Source organism: Tribolium madens, unplaced genomic scaffold (assembly GCF_015345945.1).
Source record: "Tribolium madens isolate multiple individuals breed KSU strain unplaced genomic scaffold, Tmad_KSU_1.1 Scaffold_97;HRSCAF=244;Tcas5.2_LG3a, whole genome shotgun sequence".
Taxonomy (NCBI): Eukaryota; Metazoa; Arthropoda; class Insecta; order Coleoptera; family Tenebrionidae; genus Tribolium; species Tribolium madens.
Genome location: NW_025401069.1, coordinates 7,376,046 through 7,401,997, shown reverse-complemented (window position 1 = coordinate 7,401,997; position 25,952 = coordinate 7,376,046). Strand labels below are relative to the sequence as shown.

At 31.1% G+C, this 25,952-nt stretch overlaps 3 protein-coding genes across 17 annotated transcripts in view; 1 reads left to right on the top strand and 2 right to left on the bottom strand.

The window, feature by feature from the left end:
- Positions 1-22,029, bottom strand: part of LOC123014990 (triple functional domain protein) — an 80,110-nt gene extending 58,081 nt beyond the window's left edge. For 2 of the 8 annotated variants that reach the window (XR_006413357.1, XM_044414373.1), the window contains exons 1-10: positions 14,882-14,900; positions 12,185-12,371; positions 6,656-6,851; positions 5,793-6,087; positions 4,268-4,545; positions 3,771-4,217; positions 1,680-1,793; positions 1,453-1,536; positions 1,117-1,311; positions 943-1,065 (exon numbers count right to left, since the gene is read on the bottom strand). Coding sequence is in view for 7 of the 8 variants with exons in the window: in XM_044414373.1 (XP_044270308.1) it covers positions 943-1,065; positions 1,117-1,311; positions 1,453-1,536; positions 1,680-1,793; positions 3,771-4,217; positions 4,268-4,545; positions 5,793-6,087; positions 6,656-6,851; positions 12,185-12,363 (1,911 nt within the window). In the remaining variant the exon portion in view is untranslated. Of the gene's footprint in view, positions 1-942; positions 1,066-1,116; positions 1,312-1,452; positions 1,537-1,679; positions 1,794-3,770; positions 4,218-4,267; positions 4,546-5,792; positions 6,088-6,655; positions 6,852-12,184; positions 12,372-12,477; positions 12,493-14,881; positions 14,901-21,867 lie in introns of those variants that run through there. The other 6 variants (XM_044414371.1, XM_044414366.1, XM_044414367.1 and 3 more) reach the window with 6 other exon arrangements.
- A 1,025-nt stretch (positions 22,030-23,054) lies between these two features.
- On the top strand, positions 23,055-23,655 carry LOC123014991 (U6 snRNA-associated Sm-like protein LSm5). The gene is made up of 3 exons (XM_044414374.1): positions 23,055-23,234; positions 23,317-23,513; positions 23,594-23,655. Exons 1-3 carry the CDS (start codon positions 23,192-23,194, stop codon positions 23,621-23,623), a joined length of 270 nt encoding a protein of 89 aa, XP_044270309.1. The 5' UTR covers positions 23,055-23,191; the 3' UTR covers positions 23,624-23,655.
- Positions 23,656-23,933: 278 nt separating this feature from the next.
- The window catches only part of LOC123015296 (band 3 anion transport protein), a 51,016-nt gene continuing 48,997 nt past the window's right edge, over positions 23,934-25,952 (bottom strand). For all 8 annotated transcript variants that reach the window (XM_044414963.1, XM_044414964.1, XM_044414965.1 and 5 more), the window contains one exon: positions 23,934-25,272. In XM_044414963.1, the coding sequence (XP_044270898.1) occupies positions 25,201-25,272 (72 nt within the window). In that variant the 3' untranslated portion in view covers positions 23,934-25,200. The remainder of the gene's footprint in view (positions 25,273-25,952) is intronic.

The window sequence follows — 25,952 nt, the reverse complement described above, 5'->3', positions numbered from 1 at the left end:
TCCATAAATAATTCGTAAATCATGCAGCAAAAAGATCCTGAATAAATCATTAGGTATTTAGTGGCAAAAGCTTACAAAATCGCTTGCTGCATTTTCTCCAGTTGTGTAAAAACAGTACAATTCCGTAAAAAGAGTTAATAGTCTGTAATCTGTCGTTTTTGTCACATTTCCAGCTTATTTTTTATCTCCATTAACGGAAAACTGCCTCTTTATGATTAATCTCCGTTAAAACATCAAAGTGGGACGTTTGAGTTTTTCAGATGATATAAACTCGTGGCAGTAATCAATCTCAAGCCATTACGACAACCAATTTTGCCGACAAACAAAATAATAAAAACAAAATTGTATTGCTCGAACGATAAAAATACAATGTGAGCGAAAGATTCGAACCGTAACCATTACATAGGTGACTTCAATCGCGTCAAGGAAACACGGTTCGTGGAACAAGATAATGTTTAAATGTCTAGCTAAGTTGGCGAGATGTAGAAAGGATGCAAGCAACATGAAATTAATTATTATTGCCGACATGATTGATCCAATCAATAATAAAGAGAAATGCGGCTATTACAAGCAATGTTTATTATAGGTAGTCGCATTTTAGCGATTTTACAAAATATAGAAAACACAGTTATGTTAATGTATCGGAACTGTCGCATTCAGAACAAATTTCACTCATTCCCGCAATATATTATTAGCTAATTACCCATTCGTAGTTGAAAAAATTAGATCCAAACTAGTAATATGCAAATTAAAAGTTTCTTCTTTGCTAATTTATTTTATTATCTTGACTTTGATGAAGTATTCCACTTTTTTACTTACATAAGCCTGATTTAAATATTTAACGATGATACGACAACAAAATAACTGGTAATGATACAAATAAACACAAAATTTTTATTAATCGTTCTCAACTAACTTAAATTGGTTCAAAATAAAACTTACCTGAGCTACATTTTCGAAGTGTTCGTGGCTTTTTTGATACACTCTGGCTTTTTGAAGATTTCTTCCAATTCCAGTGTTTTTTCTGATAAATACTTCACCGTGATTAGAAAGCCAGTCTAATACCTGTAACGACAAAACGTTAAATACGATTTTTATAATTTTTTTAACACTTACTTGTTTAACATCTTCCTGAAATAATCTTAAGGCTAAACGTTGGTGTAATTTGATTTTCTTTGCATGCCATTTTTGTTCAAGTGCTCTATGGTGATTTAGAATTTGATGAATTACGGCTAAAACATGACTAGCACCTTCGCTATAATCAGCAGCTGGATTTCCTCCGGGTCTATTTTCATAATTGCTTCCATCACCCTAAATAAATAAAAAAAGTTTTCAGTTTCAAACGCTTATCTCTAGTGATGTTAGTTTTAAATTGATTAGATTCAAGACACTTTCAGTAACTTAGAAGGTGATATAAATTTTAGTAAATTAGTAATAAAGAGGTATATTTACATGTTTCTTGTCACTCCCTGGTTGATTGCAGACTTGCACCAAATGATCCAATTGATATAGAAGTTTCTTACTGGTACTATGAACCTGTCACCAACCAACACCATTAAAATGCGAATTATATCTAACTACATGAAATTAAACAGAAATAACAGAACAAGAAGAAGGGAAGTGTATAGAAGAAGACCTCGAAAATTCACCAAAATCCCTATAAAAAATGCGATTCATACGTTGATTAAATTTGTACTATGATTCCCTTCTCCATCTGTAGCGGTTGGTACATTATGGCACACTTGTAACATCACATCCAATCCGTTTAAAAGTGATTGGTACGAGTTATAAACCTAAGACATTAAATATAGTTTTACTAATTTTGCCAATGTGTTATGCTAGACAAATCTGAGTTTCCAGTAAACCATTAAAAATTATAACTGATTATTACAAAAACACATAACACTAAGTCTTATGAAATAAGCAAATAAAGTGAATACAATTTACATAAAAAGTAACTTCTAAAAGAGTAACATACTTATAAAATCAAGATGTGTTACAATGTCTGTTTTAGTTGTAATTACATTAAAAAAGCATCGTCTTTTGCTCACATAAAAGTGTAAGAACAAGAAATTACTCTATCGTGAAAAGAGTACTCGTGCAAAGTACGTACGTGTTTACGATAACTTAATGCTCTGTATTTTCAAAAAATCAGCTATATTTACTAGTATAGATGTCAATGCCCTGTTTTCTAACCGATTTAATTTATTTCTGCTTTTTTTTAAATTGTTAAACCTTAAAAAGTTTAACGTGCAAATCATTCGAAAATAAAAACAGATTTAAGTAAATATTTACTATTTTACAGCCAATAATAAGTAGGAATACGACTCTTAAAACTTTTTTAATTTTAGAAAACAAGAGCATTTAATAGAGGCTCTCTAAACATGACAACTAAATTTGTAAATCGTAAGAATAAAGTTTCATAAGACATAGAATATTGGAAACTTTGGAGTTTTTAACAAAATATTTCGGTGCAATAAAAGACAAACATAGATTTTCACATTTGTTATTTGCTTTTATATTTATTTATAAGTAGATGTCACACTTTTTCTCATTATTTTTTTAACCAAAATTTTGTTTATTTCAATAAAGCCATATTTTCTTAATGTTTTAAACTTATTTTTAGTAATATCAATATCATTGAAATAAAAATTAAAGCTAACAAGCCTTTAAAACTCATACTAGACAAAACTAACACAAAAAAACTTTAAAAGTAGATATTATACAAAATTACATTTCTTGGTTAAAGAACTAATGTACTCTAAAACAAAAACTTCAAAAGTATCTTGATAAAAGATCTTTTCAAGTCCTCAGCAAAAGGACATACTTAGTTTTAAGCGTCTTACAAAGCAAAACCGAAGCAGTTTAAAATTTTTCAATATTTACTCGGGAAAAGTTTAATCAATTTATCTCAATAAAGAGACAAAAAACATGAGCTCACTGTTTTTGACATCACTCGATATACCCGATATTCCCGAAGTAGCTCTTAATTTTTGAAGTTGACAGCAGCCGTTCAGTGGATATCCCTATTTCTAGATTTAAAAATACGACCAGTTTTTAATTAAACTCAATATTCTATAACAATGAGAACAAAATAATAATTTTTATCAATTCCTACCGAAATAAAATCAACATGTTAAGTTCTATGGATCGCATAATAGTATATTTTTAGTATCACTTTCTTCTTACACGTTTCAGAGTATTGAACATTTTCAATAAAAAAATCAATTTATTCCGACTTTGAATGTTTTGTATGTACGAACAAACTTTCAATAATACGAGAGGAAAATTCCATGAATGAAATGTTTTACTTTTCTTACAGATTTTTTTTCAAAAGCCACCAAATACTTATTTAAACAATTTATCGAAAATGCCACACCTTACAATATTATTTTTTCATATCCTTCCTTTCAAATGAAAAATTTCAACTCTGAATATTACATCTGAGTATGACATTCAGTTAATGAAAAAAACAAAATAAGTTTAATGAACAAGAAAGTAAACTAAATGAATATAATGGCAACCCTGAATAGATATCCCCAATCGAGAATAGTCACATTATGGCAATAAAACGGAAATTGTGTAATTTCCTTTCCCCTAACTTTTATTTTTAGACTAGAGAACCATTTACGGACTTTCTAACGATCTATAAAATGAAATATGTATTTCACTTAGACCTCAAATACTATTTTGCACGAGGTAAACTAATACATACTCCTTATTCAACAATTGATTCCGTAAAATACAATTTAGTCATAAAAAATAAATACCTCTGTATAAGCTTGGCACATCGATTCGTATAAATTTTGATGTTGGTGAATAGAATTTTCTAGCATCATTATTTCCGAAGGAATATTAACATTTTCACAGGCAGATTTCCAATTAGGCACGTTATCCACATATTGTTCAGCTTTATGATGAAAAATCACTGATAACGCTAACACTGCTGTCCTTTCATCTAACCCTGCAGCAAAATCCTTCCATGTTCTATCCAGCCTGCTTGCTACAGACCTAATATGCGTGGCGGCATAGTGCCCGCCCTCGATTAACCGACTAGCCACAGAAAGTATTCTATTAATATTAACATATACATTCATCGAACTCATTGTAAAATGTTGGTGTTCTTCTTGTAATTGCTTAGCTAACTGGTAAGTATGGCCGATTTCTACGTAGTTTAAAAGGAACACATCGCGGTTGTGGCAGATCCAGTCAAACATCTGCAACAAAATATTTACCAATCAGAAATACCTATACCCAAACTACTCACTTTCTCGCAGTCCTGTTCAAACAACCTCAACTGAAAACACTGATCTAATTTTAATTTCTTTTGATGCCAGAGCTGAAGTAGATGTTGCTGCGATGTGTGGACCGCCTCCAAATTTTGCAGAACTAGATTTTTTATATCAGTCGTATCTGAGTTAGCACTATTTGGAGATTCGGGCTCTCTGACACCACCGCCGCCTCCTCCGCCACCGCCACCGCCTCCTCCACCGCCGCCGCCTCCCTGACCCGTATCACCACATATTTTCTGAAGCAAACGCTGACCTAAAGACATTAAAACGTAATAATTAGAAAAATCCTCCTAATTGGCGAGTGCTAAGTGTACATTTTTAACTTCCGTTTACCATCACTTTAAAAGATTATTTTTGTAATTATGATTACTTTACAAGCTGGTTTCGGTTTCACCTGACCTGTTATTTCTTAATTTTTATGAGACAATAATAAGTTGTGTGTATACAGCGTATTTCACGTGAGAAACCGGCAATTTACGAACTAATTAACTTTACAGTTAGCAGGCAGTAGCCACCGACTCATTCACTGTTACAAAATATTTCAGTGTCAATTTTTAACAAGAAAAATCATAAAATTTTAAATTATAAATAATATGGTGTAAGAAATTAGAAAATAATTCCATAACTGACACACTACAAAACCATTTACGAAATTGTATCAACTTTTACACAAATATTATTTTTAATCATTATTTGTGTAATTAAATTTAGTGCCAATCCATCTTTGTCTTAGGGTCATTATGGCTAATGTTATGACTTCGATATTAAGTCTGTTTTAATATTTAATCCAATTTTTATTAATTAAAACATAAAAATATTCCAAAATTAAATGTGCAAGATGCTTTTAATAGTTGCACAGACATTTTAACCAAAATTTAAGTATGATTAATGAAATTACCGAAGCTTAACGTCTTACTAATTTTGATAAACCGATAAAAAAGTTTGTTTTCATTAGAACAAAACTAATTAATACGTTGTGGATAAAATAATCTGCTAAAACTAATTATGGTAAGTAAATTGGTTATTACATCAATTCGAACAAAATTTTAACTTCTCTTGGAAATGGCGTTGCAAATCTGAAAAAAATAAAACTAAAATTGTAAGGTAAAAAAGTGGTGACAATTTTCTCTCAACTCCAGAGTCTCGAAAATCTCGTACTGCTTATTAAAACAGCCAGTGGTGTAATTAGTTATTAAATATTCTCCAAATTTAATTTATCGACACAAAAACTTCGAATATTATGAAACTTAAATTGCAAGACTCCAAACTCCAATACATTATACTTTTTTAATACGCCGAAAAACTTCTAACTTCCAAACATGAAGTAGTTACTTACTTTGACAAGACGGTATGTAAATCTGAAATTTCTTCAAGTTTTAATTTTATTTATACCTTAATATAGCCCCTCTGATAATTATGTAAAGCAGTACACATAACTTCAGACGAGGAATTAACATAATCCTGTATTTTCTTCGTATTTTAAAAATTAAAAAATCGTACCTAACACATCAATATCCTCCACCGGAGCTTTCATAATTTTTTTCTTCATCTCATTGTGAAGATCGATTTTGTGTTTGGCTCCACTCACATCGTCGGCGAAATCATTTCGTGCGAGATCTTCTTGTAAGTCATCTAAACGGTCCAAGAGGTCGGCGGCTTGCCACGCAAATTCTTCCACGGCGAGTCTAATTTCTAACCACGTTGAATGATCATAACTTAGCGTACCATCTAGATCTGCCGTTAACTGCGAAGTGTCTATTATTTTGGACAAGGCCTCTATACTTATCATATTTGTCTGAAAATAACACAAATTATTAGTTGCTCAGGCTTACTCAAAAACTATCATGTCCTGTTTAAAAACAAAATATTTTACTTGTGTGAAATTAAAGCGTATTAAAAATACAAATAGGCTTATTTTTGTATAAAAATTATTTATTCAAGTGGTGCAAGCAGCCAAATTTTGTTACCGTCATACTTTGTTGTCTTTACTTTAGAGAATATAAAAAAAGCCACTATGTTGCTCTACAACAATTTTGTGCTTGATTGACGCTGACGTTAAGTTAAACTCAACATTGATCCTCTAACACGATCTGCTTCTCCTTTATTTAATTTTTAAACTCGACTTGACATTTTAACCGCTTGAACAAAACCGATAAGTTAAAAAATACTCCTGAAAGCACAACTAACTTGAAACACCAATTTAATTGTCACGATCTAGTTATTAAACATATTTAACACTGAATAATGTCAGTATTTACACAATGATACGTTATATTTTGCATCGCCAATTTGAAATTATTAACGGTTAATCTTCTGCTAGTAAAAACCTATAATAATTACTCTAAACATAAACTCATACACACCTCAAATTTGTACTTATGGGAACCAAGTGAGGTCCGTTGCTTCTGCCAGAAATTATCCGGTTTGACAATGAGTGCCTGGTGAACGACTCCAGGTGGAAAATGCTCATGTAACGCTTTTAAAATAGGCTTGACTGTAGACCAAGTGGCTCCTCGCATATCGACCAACACTGTAAAACCTAAAGCCCTCGCTTCATCACTGTAACAATTTTTACAAATTAGGGATTATTTACAAACAAAATACGCAAAATGGTCATTTGAATGGTTTTAATTCCGTTAACGACATTGTACAATGAAAGGATAATTTGTATGTTTTCGAGAAATTTATTAACCAATTTGTATGATTATATGACATTGTTTCACTTATCCCAGTATGCTATTCAAAGCCTTTTATAGCATCGAGAACGTAATAACTTTTACTCACGTTGAAGAACACCATTGTATTTAACACGACATTGATGTCAGTAGCTATCCGGAAATGTTATTATTCCTACCAGACTTGAATATTGATGCCTTAACAATAACTATCGTTTGTTAAAAATTACATTCATTAAAAGCTTGTTTTGTTATTCTACAGCGTTTGGTTTAATTTTTGAGAGTTTTGGCACGTAGACGGATTTAAATAGGGTGTGGTGGTATTATATCCTAATTGCCTCAGCGACGTTTTAATCTATTTTCTCTAAAAATTGAAAACCGACATCACATCAAACCAAATTAAAAAAAAAATAATAAAAACGAAAACAGTTAAATAATACAATGTTCGAAATATTTTTACTTTTGCTCGAGAAAAAATGTCACAAACACTTTTAGAATTTTAATTAAGAAAGATTATTAATTAATGAACAAGAGTACGCACTTTGGGAATCAAACAAGGTCGTATTTTTGAGTTTTCGCTATTTTCTTTCTTTTATTGTGTAATAAAATTAAATCACACTTAATTTTATCAATCCAGTCAGTCATTTTTGATCCGCAGGGAAAAAAGTGAATAAAATTTAACAACCTATAGACCCAGCTTAAATGTCGGTGAATAATTTTCCTTAATGCCCCTTGATATTTATTAAAATGCGTTAGGAAATACCTGCCAAAGAGCGAAAAACGTGAGATGTCATACAAATTCGTTACTATTTATGAACTTATCTGAGAAAATGACAAAAATTCAAAACAACTCGGTGGTTGAAAGTTCATGTCTAGACGATGATAAAAATTTTCCTTTTACTTTCAGGAGATGAGTCGTCTGTCTACAGTACCATTCAAAATTCTACGAGAGTATGTTAAATAAATCAATAAAAAATTGAATTATCATTTATAATTTCGTTATTTGATGGAAATTTAAAGATCCAAGTTGTGACAACGTTGCAAAATAATAATTCAACGTTTCTCCACACGAAAAAAGGATAACTTGACAAAATTGGCTGCCTCGTTTTGTTTCCGCTATAATTAATACCTATATATAAAATCTAGCACTGCTAATTAGAGAATATGTAAAATTTAGTCTCAATTTCGCATTTATTAAAATCTGATGCAAATTTTATTGTAAGTATTAAAAAAATTTTAATGTCCCAATTCATGCAAAATTTAATTAAACTGAATTGAAATTCAGGCTGTGGTATGTAAAATGTCGTAACCCAAAATCCTAAAATGAAACGAATTAAATTCATACTTAATAACCGCCAAAGTTTGCCCAAAAAGGAGCAGTTATACGTGAACTAATTGAAAAAGCAAACCATTTCCATTGACGTCACTTTGTCAAATAGCACTTCCCTTTTTGTAACAAAATATTCGTTAAAATACATTTTATTGTCCGTGAAATAATTTCTACACTAGTCAGTGAATAAACAGAAGGTACGGAAACAATGTGTTGTTAATAATTACCATATTTCATTACGTTGTGCTAAAATACAACAAAATAAATTTGCGCAGATATATAACTAAATAGGTACATGTATGTACTGTCGAAGGCAAATTTAGAATTTCGAAACCGTTTTTAACAACAGAGGATAGCAAAAATTTACCCTGAACGTGGGTATTTAATGTATAAATATTTTACAATATTCGCTGCAGGTGCTCCTGTAATAACATACAAAGATTTCTGATAGCTTTATTATGAAATAATCCTCACATAGCTGGTACACCTACACGCAACATATGGTTCTATCAACATTAAAAATTTTACTGTTCATTTTATAGGAAATATTATTCGCGTAATAATAATTAATGGAAAACAAATTACAAAGTTACCCAACAACGATAACGCAGATTAACCTAAGCTCTTAATTAAGCACCGGCTGTGATTAACTAACCGAACAATTGCCGGTAGCATCAAGATGTCACATAGAAATAGAAGCTTTGATTTATGCCTCGTACTAAATGACTTTTAACCACTGTAACAGACAATGTGATGAATATAGTATACGTTTCAGGAAAAACACATTTAGAGATAGATAGTAAATGGTTAGTGAAGTAAAATTTTAACGAAAACGCTTTGTGAGCAGCCAATGCGGTAGCTTCTAAAGAAAAATTCACCGACATGAAATATTCCAGAGTAATTCATGTTTTTTTTTCGATACGGCACATGTTGCAGATTGCATTGTTTCAAATGAAAAAGCTGCTGCAACATCTGAAAAAACAGTATATGCACAAGCCATCGCTTCTTCAGCAAGTTGTGGATTTCCGCAACTTGTTTGTATTGTTGCCAAGCCATCAGACTTTTAAATTACGCAAGCTGCAAACTTGTGATATTGCAGATATACGTATAAATCCAGGAATTCAAAGAAACACTATTACGGTTTCGTATTACTTTCAAGTGGAACATTTTTACGAAAAATGAGTGAAAGATAAAATTTTCTCCACGGGGGAAATGAAACGTTTGGGAAAGAATAAGATCATAATTATATTTTAATTAAATATCACCAAATTTTTCGCCTTGAAAACTTTATGAGTAAAGTTTTCTTAAAATAAATTCTAAATGTAACATTAAAAGCTATCAAATTGATACTATCCTACAATATTTCGTATCCACGCTATTTACATCCAAAAAATTAAGTTTCAACCAGATATTAACTTTGCGATGGAAATATTACAAAATAAAAAGCAGTGCAGTTATTTCATTTAAAATGGTCCAACACCTGTCATGGCCCTGCTTTGCATACAATGCAAAGGTTGCATGCAAATAAAAATTCCATCCCAAAGTTACGTAACTTTCGAAGTAAAAGACGAGAAAGTGTATGAAGCATAACCAAAACAATTGGACAGTAAAAGTTGATTGTAATCAAAATAACATAATGGTTTAAGGAGGAACTAAATAAAGTAGGCTTATTTTGTGCACCGTCAACTGTAAAATCGACAAAATATATAGGCTTTCCGGTTAATGAGCAATCGTATAATTCGTAATGTGTATTATTTTTCCACCTCTTATTAAATTAAAAAATTGAGAAGATAAGCAAAAAAGCTTTCTTTATTAATGAACCCACCTATTTTGTAATCGGTGTCTGTATCTTCTGGAAGAACTCAGAAATTCTTTTTTGACCTACACACAAAGCACTTAATAGTTTTCGCCCATTTAGCTATCAATCATTTTATAGGTGGGTGTAGAGAATAAAATATTAAGAGCAAACCGAGATTGTTTTTAACAGACGAAATCAATACACAATTAGTCCATAGCCGTCGTAAAGAACCATTTGTTGTAGATCAATAAAATATTCAAGCGACGTGCGTGACCAATGTACCATAGTTGCAAAAATAAACTTCAACTCAGCCAACATTATTAATTATTGCAACAATTTCTGTCAAATTCGCAACTTGGTTTCACAAATATTAATGGTAACAATACGTGCACGACGACCAGAAATGCATACTTTGAAGGTTTTTGTGTTATATCCATAGACGAGCGGAACTTGTTACACATCGTCATTTTTCCACTTAGATTTTTACTCTGGACGAAAAAAGTAAAAACAAACGTGTATTCAATTTCAACTAAACGAGTGTACTTTCTTTCACCACTAATGTACGCGACGTGAACAGTTTACACAAAAGTAATGTTTTTTATCTTTGGTGTCTTTGGCACTTTCCAACACTGAAACAAGAAAAACTTGTAAGGTCGAAGGTCTTTACACATACAAGAAGCGCTTCTACAATGTTGCCAATAAAATCAGTCAATACACTTGTGTACGCAGTGAGATCTGAAAATTTTATTACTTAAGTGCAGTGTTAATTCATTAAAAGTAGAAGCTAAAAGATTTTTTTCCCTTGTGTATAGTGTGATAGGAATATTCATCGACTTCAAAAAAGTATGAATTATGATAAATCTGCAGGCAAACACTTGAAAAAATTTGCTACAGGAGAGGTTTTTCTAATTATAGTACTAGAAAAATTGCTTTCGAATCCTCCTATTAAACATTAATTTAATTAAATCAATTATTTTAATTAAAAAGGCTTGAATTTAAAGAAAAGTCTATGTGATATTATCACCAGTTTATTAAATAAAACAATACTTTTTTTTAAAGGTCGACAAATTGATTTTCTAATATTAGAATATTTCCTCTTCAATTTTACCAGAAAAAGGAAAGGAAGTGTTCTTAGGCAATTGTTGCTCTAAAAATTCAAATGTTATTAAATCTGTGTTTTTTTCTTCCATTAGAAATCATAAGATCATTGGCGATAAAAGAAAAATAATTATACTTTATTCTGTGCAACAAAAAAAAAAAGAAAAGACAGATTTCGAACAATTCGCATAATTTGGCGCTGCTGTTTGCAGTCTTTTTATATAAGAATTTTTGTGTAATTTAATTATATTTTCTGCAAATTACTTTTGAGAGAAGCGTTAGAAGCTTTTTTAACTTAACAAGTTTTGGTAAATAAATTTTTATTTAGGCTTGGACTAAAATAAATGACTAAAATGTGTACTCAAGTTATCGATTTCCACTCGTTCACTGGATTCGCAATCTTAAAACGTTTATCTAAATTGTACACTTTCCACGTAATTTCTTTTAATTCTGTTGTAAAATCACGTACATGTGTGTGAGTTATTTTAAATATGGCTGCCATATGCGCAATATTCTAAGTAAATTTAATAACACTCCCCTGACTCGATATTAATGTTACAATAAATAAACATTTCTCCTTATAAAAACGCTGCTTTTTTGCGTGAGAAAACATCATTTTAGTAAATAATTTAATCACCATTTTATAGAACGTTAAGTGGAAACAGACCGTATTACAATGTCCGTTATTTATTCGCAAATAGCTTAGAAAGTGTAACAGGATTTGTTACACTAGATCTAATTCAACAATGGCAGAAAATACGAATTTGCGACAAAAATTTAAATTTCCATTGACAAAAATATTTCCACGTTAGTTTCTTAGAAGCCACTAACAGGAAACCATCAAGAATGACCATTCTGCGTTCTCAGATGAAATATACAGCCATTGAAATTACTGAAGCGAAAGAAACTGAATGGGTGGGTAATGCTATAACTCGCGATTTTACATAATAGCATTATCAATTTACTTGAAGATGAAGAAAAAAATACTTGCTTGGGAATGGACATAAGATATTGCAAAAGGCGTTTATAATCCTCCGGTTTAGCACGTTCTCTGCGAGGACTGGCAGGAAATGATAACACGGGTCCTCCACGCCTGTCACGGCCACCGGTCAAAATCACAAGCCGTTCTTGCAATAGAGGCATCAGTTCCAAAGCACGTTGTCCATCCATGTTTTGAGCTGAAAAAGAAAGATAAAATTAGGTGTGTTTCACGTCACGAAAAGACTTCATTAATCGATTGATCAAGCACTCTTAACTACTTAACAGGTTTAATAACCCTCACACCTCGCTTCACACCGTTTAAACCGATCGATGTCAAATGTGAATAAACACCCCACTGATTAAATTGCTTATGAAAAATATGACCTAATTTAACTTGACTAAAAATGTCAAAGGTGAGCAAACCGACGAGTCTAGATCTCTCAGGCCTAAAAAATGGAAAATCTGTATTTATTTTCTGATTAGTCTAAATTATCAAAATCAATATTTAACTTAGGATACGGGCTTTTACAGCAATATTAACGAACCTTTGTCACTTCATTTACCCCTAAATGTTCTGTATAAAAATAAAAGTGAGACGCAATTTCAACCAGAAAATTGATCAATACCGACCAAAAATGAAACATGGTTATTTTTCAAATAATACAAAGATACTAAATTATGAATGCACCACTGAAAAAAATTCATTTCATTTATGTCATGTCCCACGGTTTGAATATGATTATAATATTCAGTAGATTTCAGGAGCATTATGTTTTATTCTGTGTCATAAAGATACAGAGATTTACGTCTTTAATTCTCCTTTCTTCATAAAGGTCACAATCTTTAGGGAGAAAAGAGGAAATGCAAATGTAAAGCAAGCTAAAAATTATTATCTTCACCAAGATCGAACACTTAAGCACAAGTGAATGTAACATGTGGGTTGAATAGAAAATAAGGAAGGTTTTGTTTTGCGACAGATGTTAAACACTTAAAACGACCTTGGAACTTTTAAGACTCACGATCGCGATGTTAATTAAAGGAGTTCTTAATTGGAGAATTTTTAATTAAGGGATGAAAGATATTTCATTCGGCGGATTACTGGATTTAATAATAATTACAAATAAATTTTTCAAAGGTGGTGAATTAATTCTCGTTAGATTTAAGTAATATTTTAATAATTCACAAACGATTTTGTGTTTGTGTACAGTAAATGCTCGCTGAGTAAATAAAATTATTTCGCAACTCTTGTGATTTTTTTTTGCCCTTTTTATCTACAAGCTACATAATGAACAGAATAAAACTTAGCTCTGGGAAAATTATCGCATTCGGTTTTGCATCTGCATTCACGGTCAATAAAATATTCAGCTATAAATACGAGTCACATCACTCCACATTCAAATATTACATAATAAAAATGAAAGTCGAGATTCACTTAAAAGCTGAATACAGAAAAATTCAATTAATTACCATCCGTTCATTTCATTCTCATTCCAAACGCAAATTGTTTTCCACCAAATTAAAAAACTTATTTTCATTTTGTCCATTATTGCTTTTTGATTTCTCTCACATCTTAAACTTGAAACAAATAAAGCGGATTAGATGTTCGACGTCAGATTACTTGTGGTAAAACTTAAGAGCAAACACGATTTTCAGAGTAATGAAACTGCAAATTAAGGGAGTTTAATAAACTAATTTGTTTAAGCTCAATTAAATGTTTCGCCTTCTATAACAAGATTAGAAAACATCATCTACGCCCCAAAAATAGGTTGTCAACGCTTCCCAATTTCAGTTCTGTGTATATTCATAATAAATCATTCCAGCTGACGTTTATGCTAAAAATAATATGCACATATTGCGTAAAAAGGTGCATTTTCTAAAATTAAGGACACTATTATTAAAAAATGCAGCAGGTTGAAATAAATCTGTCAGCAACGTATAGCTTGTTTTTCTCTTGTGATAGCTGTTAAATTATTTTTTATTATAATAAGCTTTTCCTTTTGAACTTTCTCGCAAGTTGTTCATAAATAAAATGAAAGAAATTGCTCTTAAATTCATCTGTGTTCTGGTAAAAGCTACCAAACAAGAATAAAATGTTTTAATAGTAACAAAGTTTGACATATTCCCCCAAACCATGATACAATACTTCGTGTGAAAAATCTATCACAGAAAGTTTTCATTGTTTGCAGTTCGATTGTTCAATATTTTGAATAGAATTTGGTAAAATACTCAATATATCTATCCTGATGTGGTCATTAAAAATTCGACCCAGTCAATCTCACATTTAATGTTATTATAAAATAAAAACTATACATCTGAACAAAATTTAAAGACAATCAACAAAAATTAAAATTTCCTTATTCAACGTTTGTTTCCGCTAGACGCCATAGTTAAATTGATTACATTTTTTTCTTTAAAATCTATCAAACACCAATCTGAAAGTAAGTCAGCATTCTAGGCCGTATAATTGTTTATTATATTTATCATAAAAATAGAAGTGCAGAAATATTTACTAAACATTCTGTTCCCCCAGTTTTAACAGTTTGTTTCTTTCGTAAATGCATTCCTTAACAAAACATTCACATTTGTGTATTTTATTTCCATGTCTTCGAATTTTCATTGTGCTGTGTTTTTGTTGGAAAGCAGTTAACACGACAGTAAAGTAAACTATTAATTTGAACAGATTTACAAAAAGAAACCAATAAATTACCAACAGGACGTCTTGTTCGGTGCACTGTATTGGGTGACCCAATGGAACTATGCCAACTGTGAGGGCGACGTCTGGGTCCTGCTGAAGTTTCAGCCTTCGTCCTGAAGGCAGAAGCTGTTCTACTTGAACTAGCCATGGATCACCGATAATTACGGAGGATTCATTAAAAATTGCGATGATCTCACTGGACTTCCAAATTAAGATGCAAAATATCAACAATATCAAATTTAACAACCGTCATGATTAGCAAACTCGTGCATTTATTTTTGCAAAAGTTTTTCGGAATACCGTCTGTTATTCACACATTGCAGTAAAAACACACAGTTCTTGGTAACATTTATCCGAATGAAATAACAAATAATCAGTTTATAATTTTACTCATGGAATAACAAGCAAAAATTGATAATTTAAGTGGGCAGTAAAAATGAAGAATTAGCAGTACGCTATTAAACGCCGGTAGCATAAAAAACAATTTCCTCTCAATAATTGTTCTAGAATTAGAATATGATGAAAACTTTTCTGATCACAGTAATTCCATAAAATCACGAGTGAATATTAAAAAGCAATTTTATTTCAATTATTTTTGACATTTCCCTGTCTGAAATCTCGATTTAAATAAAAACAAATTATCCACTTAAGAGCTACTGATCGGAATGCAATAAAGCTGTTAAACTTGGGTTAGCTTTCAAGCGTCAAATTTGTAGAAACTCGCAACTTCGGTAGGCACGTGTTCGGGATTTTGAAGAAAACGAACACCGAGACGGCTTTCCTTGTCTGAAGTTACCCTGGAATGCTATATCAAAGAATACAGCAGAAATGCGGAATCGATACTCCCATTCGCATCTAACACTTCCACTGGGCACTATTCTTTGTTCAACTTCCAAGTTCAGGGATTCAAGTTAAACAGATTACCAAAATGATGAGTTTTCATAACGGTTATTTACGCCGCCAAATATAATGTGAGCTTCAACACGCAATTTAAAAATTTACTTATAGAGAAAACTGAAACCTAAAATTTGCTTTTCGAAAAAAAAAAAACAAATAAGCAAGTGTCCCATATCAAAAATTGTTGACAGCACCTTAAAATCAATAACTGCAAAAAATTCTTCTTCTAAAAATAAGAACCGGAAATTGCATTCATTGCAATGCAAGCTTCATTTTAATTTTTATGACATTATGAACTGCGACTCTGTACTTAATATCGACCTAGTTTTTGACAAAAGATTAAATGTTCTCATTACCTTAATTGCAAGCTAAAGTAATTATTAATGCTTTAAGCACCAGAAGTGATCAGTCATGAAAAACGAAAACATAAAGTTTTCATCATAAAATAATTAATAAATTAATATAAAATTGTTAAGGGTTAATGTTTCTTCTGAAACACTGGAAAATATTTTACATACCAAAAAAGACTTCAGTTAAATTTAAATTTCCATCTCACAGTTTTTCTCATATAATTATGCATTTCATAAAAATGCAAATTCTGATTTTTATATGTAACATGTTTTCAAAAATAACCATTAATATTTCACAAACTTCTCAATAAATTTGTTTAAGAATTAACATTTTTCTGTGCACAAAAACTTCCTTTGCATTTAGAAAGGATAAAGTAACGTAACAAAGAAACTGCTAGGAGTAACCACGTGTGACACTTCAGTTGCACATATTAACATTATTATTCTGCAAAAATGTGCGAAAATATTTTACAAAATAACAAATTCGGAATTAAATAAAAGATAAATTTATTAGATGTAGGATAAAAATATTTCACATTTCGCGATTACAAACGGTTGTAATCGTTTTCCGGCAGATCCGCACTTTGGACAAAAAGGAACTGCTGCGTCGTGACGCCTGTCGTCTTCACTATCGGAATTTGTGAAGCGCAGTCGCATTGCACACCGGAAAGGGAAATACCTCCTTAATGAACATATGCGACGTATCTTACTATAAGTACTTTTAATTAAAATCTTATTTCTATTCTAACCGGAATAATGGCATCGATTGGCAGCTTGTCGAAACTCAATAATAACATTGAAAAGAAGAGACAGCTTCACAATACATGTCATGTCTTCCTGTCTGATATAGACCGACTTTTTCAAATCAGATAGAAAAATTAATTCTACAAAAAAAAACTTTCTTTGTTTGATTTATGAGAGTGTTTTGAAGCTATTATAGTTTTAATTAAAAATAGAGTGTTTCTTACCTACATTTTCAAACGTCAATAAGTGATAACGATTGGAAGGAAGTCTGAATGCTACTAAAAACTGTAATTATCGTAGCAATTGTATTTCCAAAGTCGCATCTGTTATAAAGTCAATTTATTAGCTCAACTCAATCACGAAAGAAAAAGAAAAGCTCTCGGCAATTTGATCAAGAAGATACTAAAAGCTCTAATTTACAAACAGTATCAGTAAGATAGCCTGATTCAATGTCTTATTCTTTGTTAAATATGATTGAATACATCTCTCGAGACACGAAAAAAGGATAATTCTACTTTTACTTTTTGTAAAATCTGGCAATTCAAATCAAGGAAATATTGTCGTTCAACTACATTTACAAGTAAACAAATAAATCAAATTTAGACGCTTGTTTCGATATTTGTATATATTTTTAACTCCTGTTAAAAATTTAATATTTACTATTCTAATGAAACAGTACCCTTGAAAAGATAACTGTAGCACTGTTTACATATAAATCAAATAAAATTGCGTATCGATGCTGCAACGAAACATAAAATAAGAAAACTAGGATGTTAAGGTTTGTAAAGTTTGTAAATGTATGTACATACACTGCAATTGGGGTTGCTGTTTGAGAAAGTGTAAGTAGATTTTGAAAGCTTGTTTACAATAATCTCGGTAAAAACAAATTTAACTTGACGAATCTAGATTAAAAGTTACGATGTTTGCTATAATCAGAAACAATTAAAAATCAGAAAACAGAAATCGCTTTTATTTACGTATAAACCATTCTAATATTTCACTTCTAATATTTTTACCATGTTTCCAAGATTGCATGTTCTTTGTCATTGTGATAGAACCTTTGTTTATGTTCTTGAGATGGCTGCAAGCCAAAAATAATAACTCAAGTCCCAAAGGATTCAGACAATGCAAAAATAAACTTAAGATATCGGCAGAAGTGGTAGCCTTGCTAAGGACTAAACTTAATTGGACGCCTTTGTAAGTGTTTCATTGAATTATGTGAAAGTAGGGAAATGCTACAAAAGCTTGAAGCTTCGTCGTTATTGCTCTTAATTAGGTCAGCACTACACTAGATGAAAGAGAATATTCCAAAGAACGCTATCAATATTCTGAATGAGACGTAAAGAGAAAAAAAGGAGTATGATTTCAATAATGTAATGACATTTGAGTCACATAACAGAAAAACCAATATATCACGCCTGTTCTTATGTGTTTCATTATTAAATTTTGTCACATTCAAAGTAGACTATTTTTTTCTAAGAAAACCCCATGTGCATTTTATCACGTTTCATACTCACGAGTCTTTTCTCTTGTTCCATTCCACCTAATTTTGAAGAATGAATCACAGACTGGGAACAGACAAATTATGTTATCAGTCAAGTTCTTTGAAACCCGCGATTTGTCAAAAAGGAAATAATTTGGAACATCTGCTCGTCGACTCTATGAGGTAATTATCCTTTTACAATACCTAAATATCTTTTAGCACGATCTAAGAATAATCCATAATCTGTTGAATGTACCCAATATCACTGGATTTTCAACAACACATTCGAGACAATAGATGAACAAAATGCAGATCATTTGCAATAGATTTATTGAACTTACTGTCAACAGTATTATAATCACGCAAAAAGGTGTTGGTTGAGTGACTCTGTCCATTGTGGTGTTACCAATTTGTCATCACAAAAACGAGAATTATTGCTTTGGTGTTGCCACCTTTTTGAGTTTATCAGGTAAAACAAAACACGAATCAAAATCAGTAATTAGCATGTTAATAAGTAAAGTAACAGTAAAAAAGTGCTAAATATTGTAAATCGTTTTTGCTTAGTGAAATAATTAATAACGTCACAAAAAATTAAAGCATGAAAGATTGGATTCACTATCACTTTGCATATGCAAATCCAGACATGTAACTACAAAATACGCTGATGTCAGAGAATCTCTAAAGGAAATTGTGTTCATAGTTTGTTATTGCACATCACAGAGTCCCGTCTGAACATAAAGCTTTATCATAAAGCACCCATACTGATAAGCTCTGAAGTTAACCGATTCCCTCATCTATTAAAATCGATCTTTTAATAAAACTTATGATTAAAAGGCTGTGGTCAGAATAACTTGGAGGCATAAAGCCTTAAACTGATTATTTTGCACATCTGTAATAACCTTTAGGTTAACCCTAGAGTAAGTTAAACAACGGTCAACACACAATGTGTGACAGTTTGCAAGTTTTGGCTATTTATGAAAAGTGGGAATAAACCGAGGACAGTAGTTATGCTAATAGGCAAGGGTAGTTTTATTTATTACACAAAATTAGAACAGAATTTGATTTAATAAAATGTTTTAGGACTTTAACAAATGAGAAACGAACAAAAAGGTGAATAAACTCATCATTGTTTTTACATAATTTGTTCGCGTTCCATTTTTTAATCCATTTATTATGATGAAAGTAAATGAGGTGCAGCTTTTACTGGTTGATTTTAACGAGCTTATTTTCCACAAAGTATGATATTATTTAAGTCTCATTTATGTGAATGTAGCAAGTTAAACTTACAACAGGACCATTTCAACAAGTAAATTCAATTAAAATTAATTAACAACGTTGTAACTGTCGCTTGTACGAACACAAGTAATAAAACGAATCAAATTAATATTGCCAAACATCGATCGCAAACTAATGACCAAATCAACAGCAAGCTTATGCAGCAGGTGATGGGAGAGGAGAACTTCGTGAAAGGGTTGCTGAAAGGTCAATGAACAGACAAGGGTGGCAGATTTTCAATTACAAGTTCATCACTATTTAATGTAACTTCAAGGAAACTACATGCCAAACAATTACATTAATTGTCGAGTGCTTAACAGAAACGGCCATAACTACGAGGTGGCTATTACAGACAAACAATAAAAATGATTATTGGCACATCGAGCATACCAACAATAAGTTAGTGCCAATTCTGGGAAAGTTTCTCACGGCGAGTATGCGAATGGGTGTTGAATGATAAAGATGGCCATTGTAAATCGGCATTTCTTTATTCATAAATTATAGCTTTGTGTCTTTACTTGACTTTTAATCTTTAATTAATTTAAAAATTACTTTTTTGCACATGAATGACCGCGGAAAAATTTGCACCTCTGGAAAAACTAGAAATATGTGTGTAAGGTAACGGAAGCAAAGCATGAAGTTTGAATTTTTGAAGTCTTGAAAACTATAAATAAAAAAGAATGAAATGAATACACAATTCTCACCCTACATATTTGAACATAACAGTTAATTTAAAGTATTTCTTAAAAAAAAGAATTATGAAAGTACAACTGAACGAAACACAAATAACTTCTTATTTTGCATTTCCACTGATTGTTTCTTCGGACACCAATCTCAAACAAATTTTGGAATAAAGCACTGGAAGCCCAAAAAACTCACCTGACAGCAGCTTATACATATAGAAAGTTTTACAATGAATTATTTTTCGTCTTTTCTTTTATGTAGTCTCAAATAATCAACATTTGCAAATCTTATATTATTATTTTTTATGGTATTTGTTATAACAGTCTGTTAAGTTCATCCTATACGTTCAACTGTCACTGTTATTATCAAAGTTATTACTTTCACTTTTACTGCTTTTCATGATCATGATATGCATGGTACTGGTTATTATAAGCTATAGTGCACGATGTTGAAGTCGATATATCAAAATTATTCAAATTTTATTCATAATTCTACATCAGTGTTGATATTTCCCATTTATAGATTTATGTTCCGCGTTGATATTTAGGTAAACATCACCCATGTTTATAAACACCACTGGATAGCAAAGTATCCGAATGCCTATGTTTAGTACTAGGAAGTAAGTACTTTGTAGAAATATTTAATACACCAAATCTTATTTTTTCATGAGTCTGTTTACAAATTTCATAAATAAATTGAGTAGAAGTGATTGCTATTATATGTGCTGCTACCAGAGCACAATTTGCTTTTGACATAAGTAAACTTGTATTATATTAAAAAATGTCCTCATTTTAATGGTAGATACTGTCATCTGCAGGTTTTTGGTTGCTTTTGCCGCTTTCTTTTATCTGTATTATATGCTGAAAATAAAAATGTGGAAAACCTCTTGGCATTTTATTAATAGCTTTCAGGGGAAACAGACGACTTTACTTTCTTTCGAAACAAATATTGGAAAAAATAAAACCAATGAGAACTTCACTCCTTCATAAAAATCTGTAGAAATAAAGTGTGAGAAATGTTGGGGAAAATAGAATATGATTAATACAAATTCTTTCAAGAATTTCCTGGCCACATTCCTTGTTCGCGGCAGTAGGCAGGTATATTCAAAGAATGTTTATTATTTCCATCGCTCGTGTCTAATCACTATTTTATTATAATAATCCTTATAATGATAATGTCAACCATTGTGGTTAACTTATCATAATAGAATAGGAATATTGTTTGCTGTTAATAGCATTTTAATGTGAGTGTTTGTTTAAACAGCATTGACAGGGCAACTGAACTCTTCCAAGATAACTGTAACATGTATATAAATAAAAGAAAAGACTCCTGAGAAATAAAGCAAGAATTTAAAAATAGCGTAAGCATTTACATTCTGCTACAATTACCATTTATTCCCTGATATAAATTATAAGCTCTTGAGCTGTCGAGTTATAAAAATAGAGCGTTAATAAATCATCATAAAGAGGAATAAATCAATGTGTAGGGGTATAAAGCTCTTACAGAACGTAAATATAGGCTAAACCAAAATAAAACCATTGTATTAATTATCAAGATTATACTACCTTTTATTACAAATTGATGACTTTATATTCCAATATTTACTTCACGAACATTATTGTCACGATTTTAGACACAAGTTCACTTAAAAATACGATTATTTAATACAAAAAACACAAAACCTACAACTACAATACACTCGACTCCCACTTCGGATCGGCATTTGACGAAAACGACAACCGACTGAAATACCAAAGAAAGCTACCAAGGCGCATGACCTGTCACTGAAAAAGCGGTACAATCACGCACGTACGTGGCCAAAATGAAATAAAAAATATTGAAATAATTGGGCTTCTTATAGTATGGTAGTGTAAAGATGTATTCATGAAGCAGTGGAGTGTTAAGAAACTTCCCAGCATACTGTTTTATCACGTTAGGTAATTGTTTGTCTCTTATTAAATTTAAACTATCGTTTAACGTAAGTCTGAGCTTGTGCTTCTTGGAGTAGTTGAGTTGCGACACTAGCGCTGTTGAACTACTGTGACTACTGTCAATTTTCTGTTATTCGCCAAATTCATAATTTATTTCGTCGTTGATTCTGCAATATTAGCAATGTGCAAAATTTGTAATTAGTTAGAAAGGAAAAAAAACAGGTGTAAAAGGCAATCCTATCCGTGTAATGATTGATATTTTTCAGAATTGTAGATTTCTCAGAACAAATATTACCATTTGTACAACCTTAAACTGGTTTTCAGGAGGTGTAAAAAAGTTAGGTATTGCCAATCAAGGATTTGTAAATAATGTAAATGTAAATAATTCGGGTCTTTAGCGCGAACGAGAATATACGCTCGCGAGAATTCCGTGGGTATTACCAACCTTGGTATTATTTCCACCAGATCCCACAGCAATATCGAATTGTAGAGAGACGGTTTAAAAAAAAAGACATGTTTTGATGGTGGCGTATATTACATCTCCATAACGTATTAGAGTTTGAGAAAAGTGAACTTTAGGACATGTACATTTTTTATCTACAAAGAGAGAAGAGTTAAAAAGAGTTAAAAATAATAAGCGGACCGTTACAGTTATTAACGGTACAAGGCCGATAAGAAGCTTTAATTTTACAGCATTACAAATTTTATAATTTTCGCTTAATTGTATAGGCCATCAGTAAAACATCATTTTTTAAACTAGCTCTATACATATTGTTAGTGCTGTGGGATTTAGTAAAATAACCAAAGGTTGGTAATCTAGTAATAATTACAGAATTCTCGAGAACCTGTATTCTCGAGATTCTACAGTCAATATTTTTGTATGAGCGTTAGAATCGACAATAATTCTTTCAAATTTTTATTTATAATTTAGAAGTTTATAATTATTTGAACGCTGAAAATGAGTTCTATGCCTGTTACTTCCTCCACCTTGCTACCATTAGGTGAGTAATAAAAAACAAGGTGACAAGTCTTTTGGTTATCTGCCGGTGTTTCAGCAGTTAAATGTTTTCTTTTTTGTTGTAGAACTTGTAGATAAATGTATAGGATCAAGAATACATATAATTATGAAAAATGATAAGGAAATTGTGGGGACGTTATTAGGATTTGATGATTTTGTCAATATGTTGCTAGAGGATGTGACCGAATATGAGACAACACCCGAAGGAAGAAGAATAACTAAGTTGGATCAGATTCTGCTTAATGGAAACAATATAACGATGGTACGTTACTTTTTATTAAATACTCAAGTTTAATGTCACATTTTTTATTAAAACTTTTTAAAACTAATCCCACATTTTAGCTTGTTCCAGGTGGAGAAATGCCAGAGTAAATCTTTTATATGAATAAACTGTTATAAAAACATTTTTGTGTTTACTTTTTACCCTTGTGTATATTGTAAAAGTAAATCTTTTCTTCATTAAATCAGTTTGTATTAGTACAAAGAAAATTGTATTTTTGGTAAATTTTTGTGCTTCCATGCGACTTTTAGCCAAATTTTTGTAATAATGTTGTGTTAAATTATGAGAAAATACTTTCCACTTTATGATGAGGTAGACAACTATCTAATTCTATTGTATAACGTGTTGCCTGACATTTAGACCACTTTTTGTTGAAAGACGGGGGTGAAATAAAACGCAGTATACTATTATTCATTTATAGAAATAGAATAGACATTTTTAATCACAGTTAGAAATACTATTCAAGTTTAAGTTTCTGATTAGCTACTCTACAGAATTTGGAAACTTTGTTAAGTTTAATCTCAGAAAATATTGTATTCAGGGCTGGCGTTAAACATCTTTTATAGTCAACGAATCGTAAACTCATTATTCATCAACCACAATTTGTAATATCTATTTTGATTTAAAAAGGTTGACTCCACGATACATAATCAGAAATATAAACATAATTCCTTGTGCATTAATCCTCGTTKCATAGGAGACCTTTAAGTTTGGTGAAATGTATCATGTAGTCACCCTGAGTGTAATTCCTCATTTGTACAATTTTCAACTAAYGTAGAAGCTTAATTTCGATGTAACTAATGAATATAAGTACTACAAAGGCAACTAATTTCTTATACCGCACCTTAGTGAGCCATGTTCCAATCACAGTCGTCTAGTAATACCTAGTTAACCTTTACATAAACTAATACTATCAGGAAAAACTTGCAAAAACACCACGACACAGTCAGTGGTTAATTTATTCTAATAAGTTGGCTAAATTGTTTTGTACGTGTTCCTACAATTTTGTATTTTCAATTTTACTTCTCTCGGAAAAATTTGAATCAGAAAATACAGAAATTATATCATAAAACATTGTCGGTTTCTAAAACGACAACTTCAGTTTGTACAAACTACAACCAAATTTGTATCCTACATAACAAGGAAATTGTGTTAAAAATGTCTACGGCTAAGTAACAAAAACAAACCATAACAAAACAAAGGACCTATCGTATAAGTGCAACTGTGCGCCTAGAAAAATAATTCACACACAAAAAAAACTTCACCTCAGTTGCACACAATAATAAATATATCTATAGTTAAAATGGATATTGAAATGACGAATGTTTATACTTCATTAAAAAGATATGGGCACAAATACTAATACTGTTTTATAATAATTTTAAGTTATAGAAATCGATATTTTTTGCGTATCAACCGCTATTACTAACTAACTTTACATAATTAAGTTAAATAATAACATTAAAATAAGGATTGTTCTTGACAAAATATCTACACTAAAATATTTGAAAACGATATCAGAGGTCGTGGAAAATATTCCATTTGCAGTAAATAGATCACAAAATATCAAGTTTCAGCTTCATTTTAAAACTTATTCTTAAAGTGTTATCGTCAGAATTAGGAAGTATACCTTTAAAAAAGGAAATGTACTCATTAAGTAACTAAGTTCCTATCCCGGAAGTGGTGCCTCCGCGTAGAAGTCAGGTTCGTCGTCATCGGCATCCGGTTGGTCTCCATCAAGCTGAAATAATTAAACAATTATGTCAGTTATAGATTAACAAAGAAGCCTCTGTTTAGAATAGTAAAAATCAATGCTACTGATATTAATAATTCAACAAAACAATATAATTATTTTGACATAGATGAGAAAGATTTTAATCTATCTCTGTAAAAAAATATTCAAGTGAAGCGTTTAAAACAAGTATAAAACTGCTGTTTTCGATAGCAGTGGATGCAAACATTTGTTTTTCCACATGTAAAGACTTGGTAAACATCGAAGCAATTTAACGGAAGGGTTTGTGTAAAAGGTTCCTAGGGGATCTATTTATAGATCAAATATGCGGTTTTGAAACAAACTGGAGTATTTTGGTGCAGGTACCAAGACAAAAGAAGTAAAATGTGTGTATCGCTATTTTTATTCTTTGGAACGTAACTGTTACTGGAAAAAAATTTAATGATCAATAGAATAAAATAAAAAATAATAAACCATGTTAAATGACAATTATTATTATGCTAATTAAATTGCATGTTTGCACGCACCTAACTGTAATCACTGCATTTGGAAGAAATGATTAATGCTACTTATTATTTAAAGCAAAGGAATGTCTGGTGAACTGAATTTAAGTTATCATAATTAAGCCATGTTATTTTTGTTTTCGTTTATCGCAACATTATCTGAGTGTAGAAACTAATTAAGAAGGA

Coding starts and splice junctions, on each gene's coding strand:
- LOC123014991 (XM_044414374.1), top strand. CDS start 23,192: ATGAGTTCTATGCCTGTTACTTCCTCCACCTTGCTACCATTAG. Junction 23,235..23,316: donor CTCCACCTTGCTACCATTAG/GTGAGTAATAAA, acceptor TTTTTGTTGTAG/AACTTGTAGATAAATGTATA. Junction 23,514..23,593: donor ATGGAAACAATATAACGATG/GTACGTTACTTT, acceptor CCCACATTTTAG/CTTGTTCCAGGTGGAGAAAT.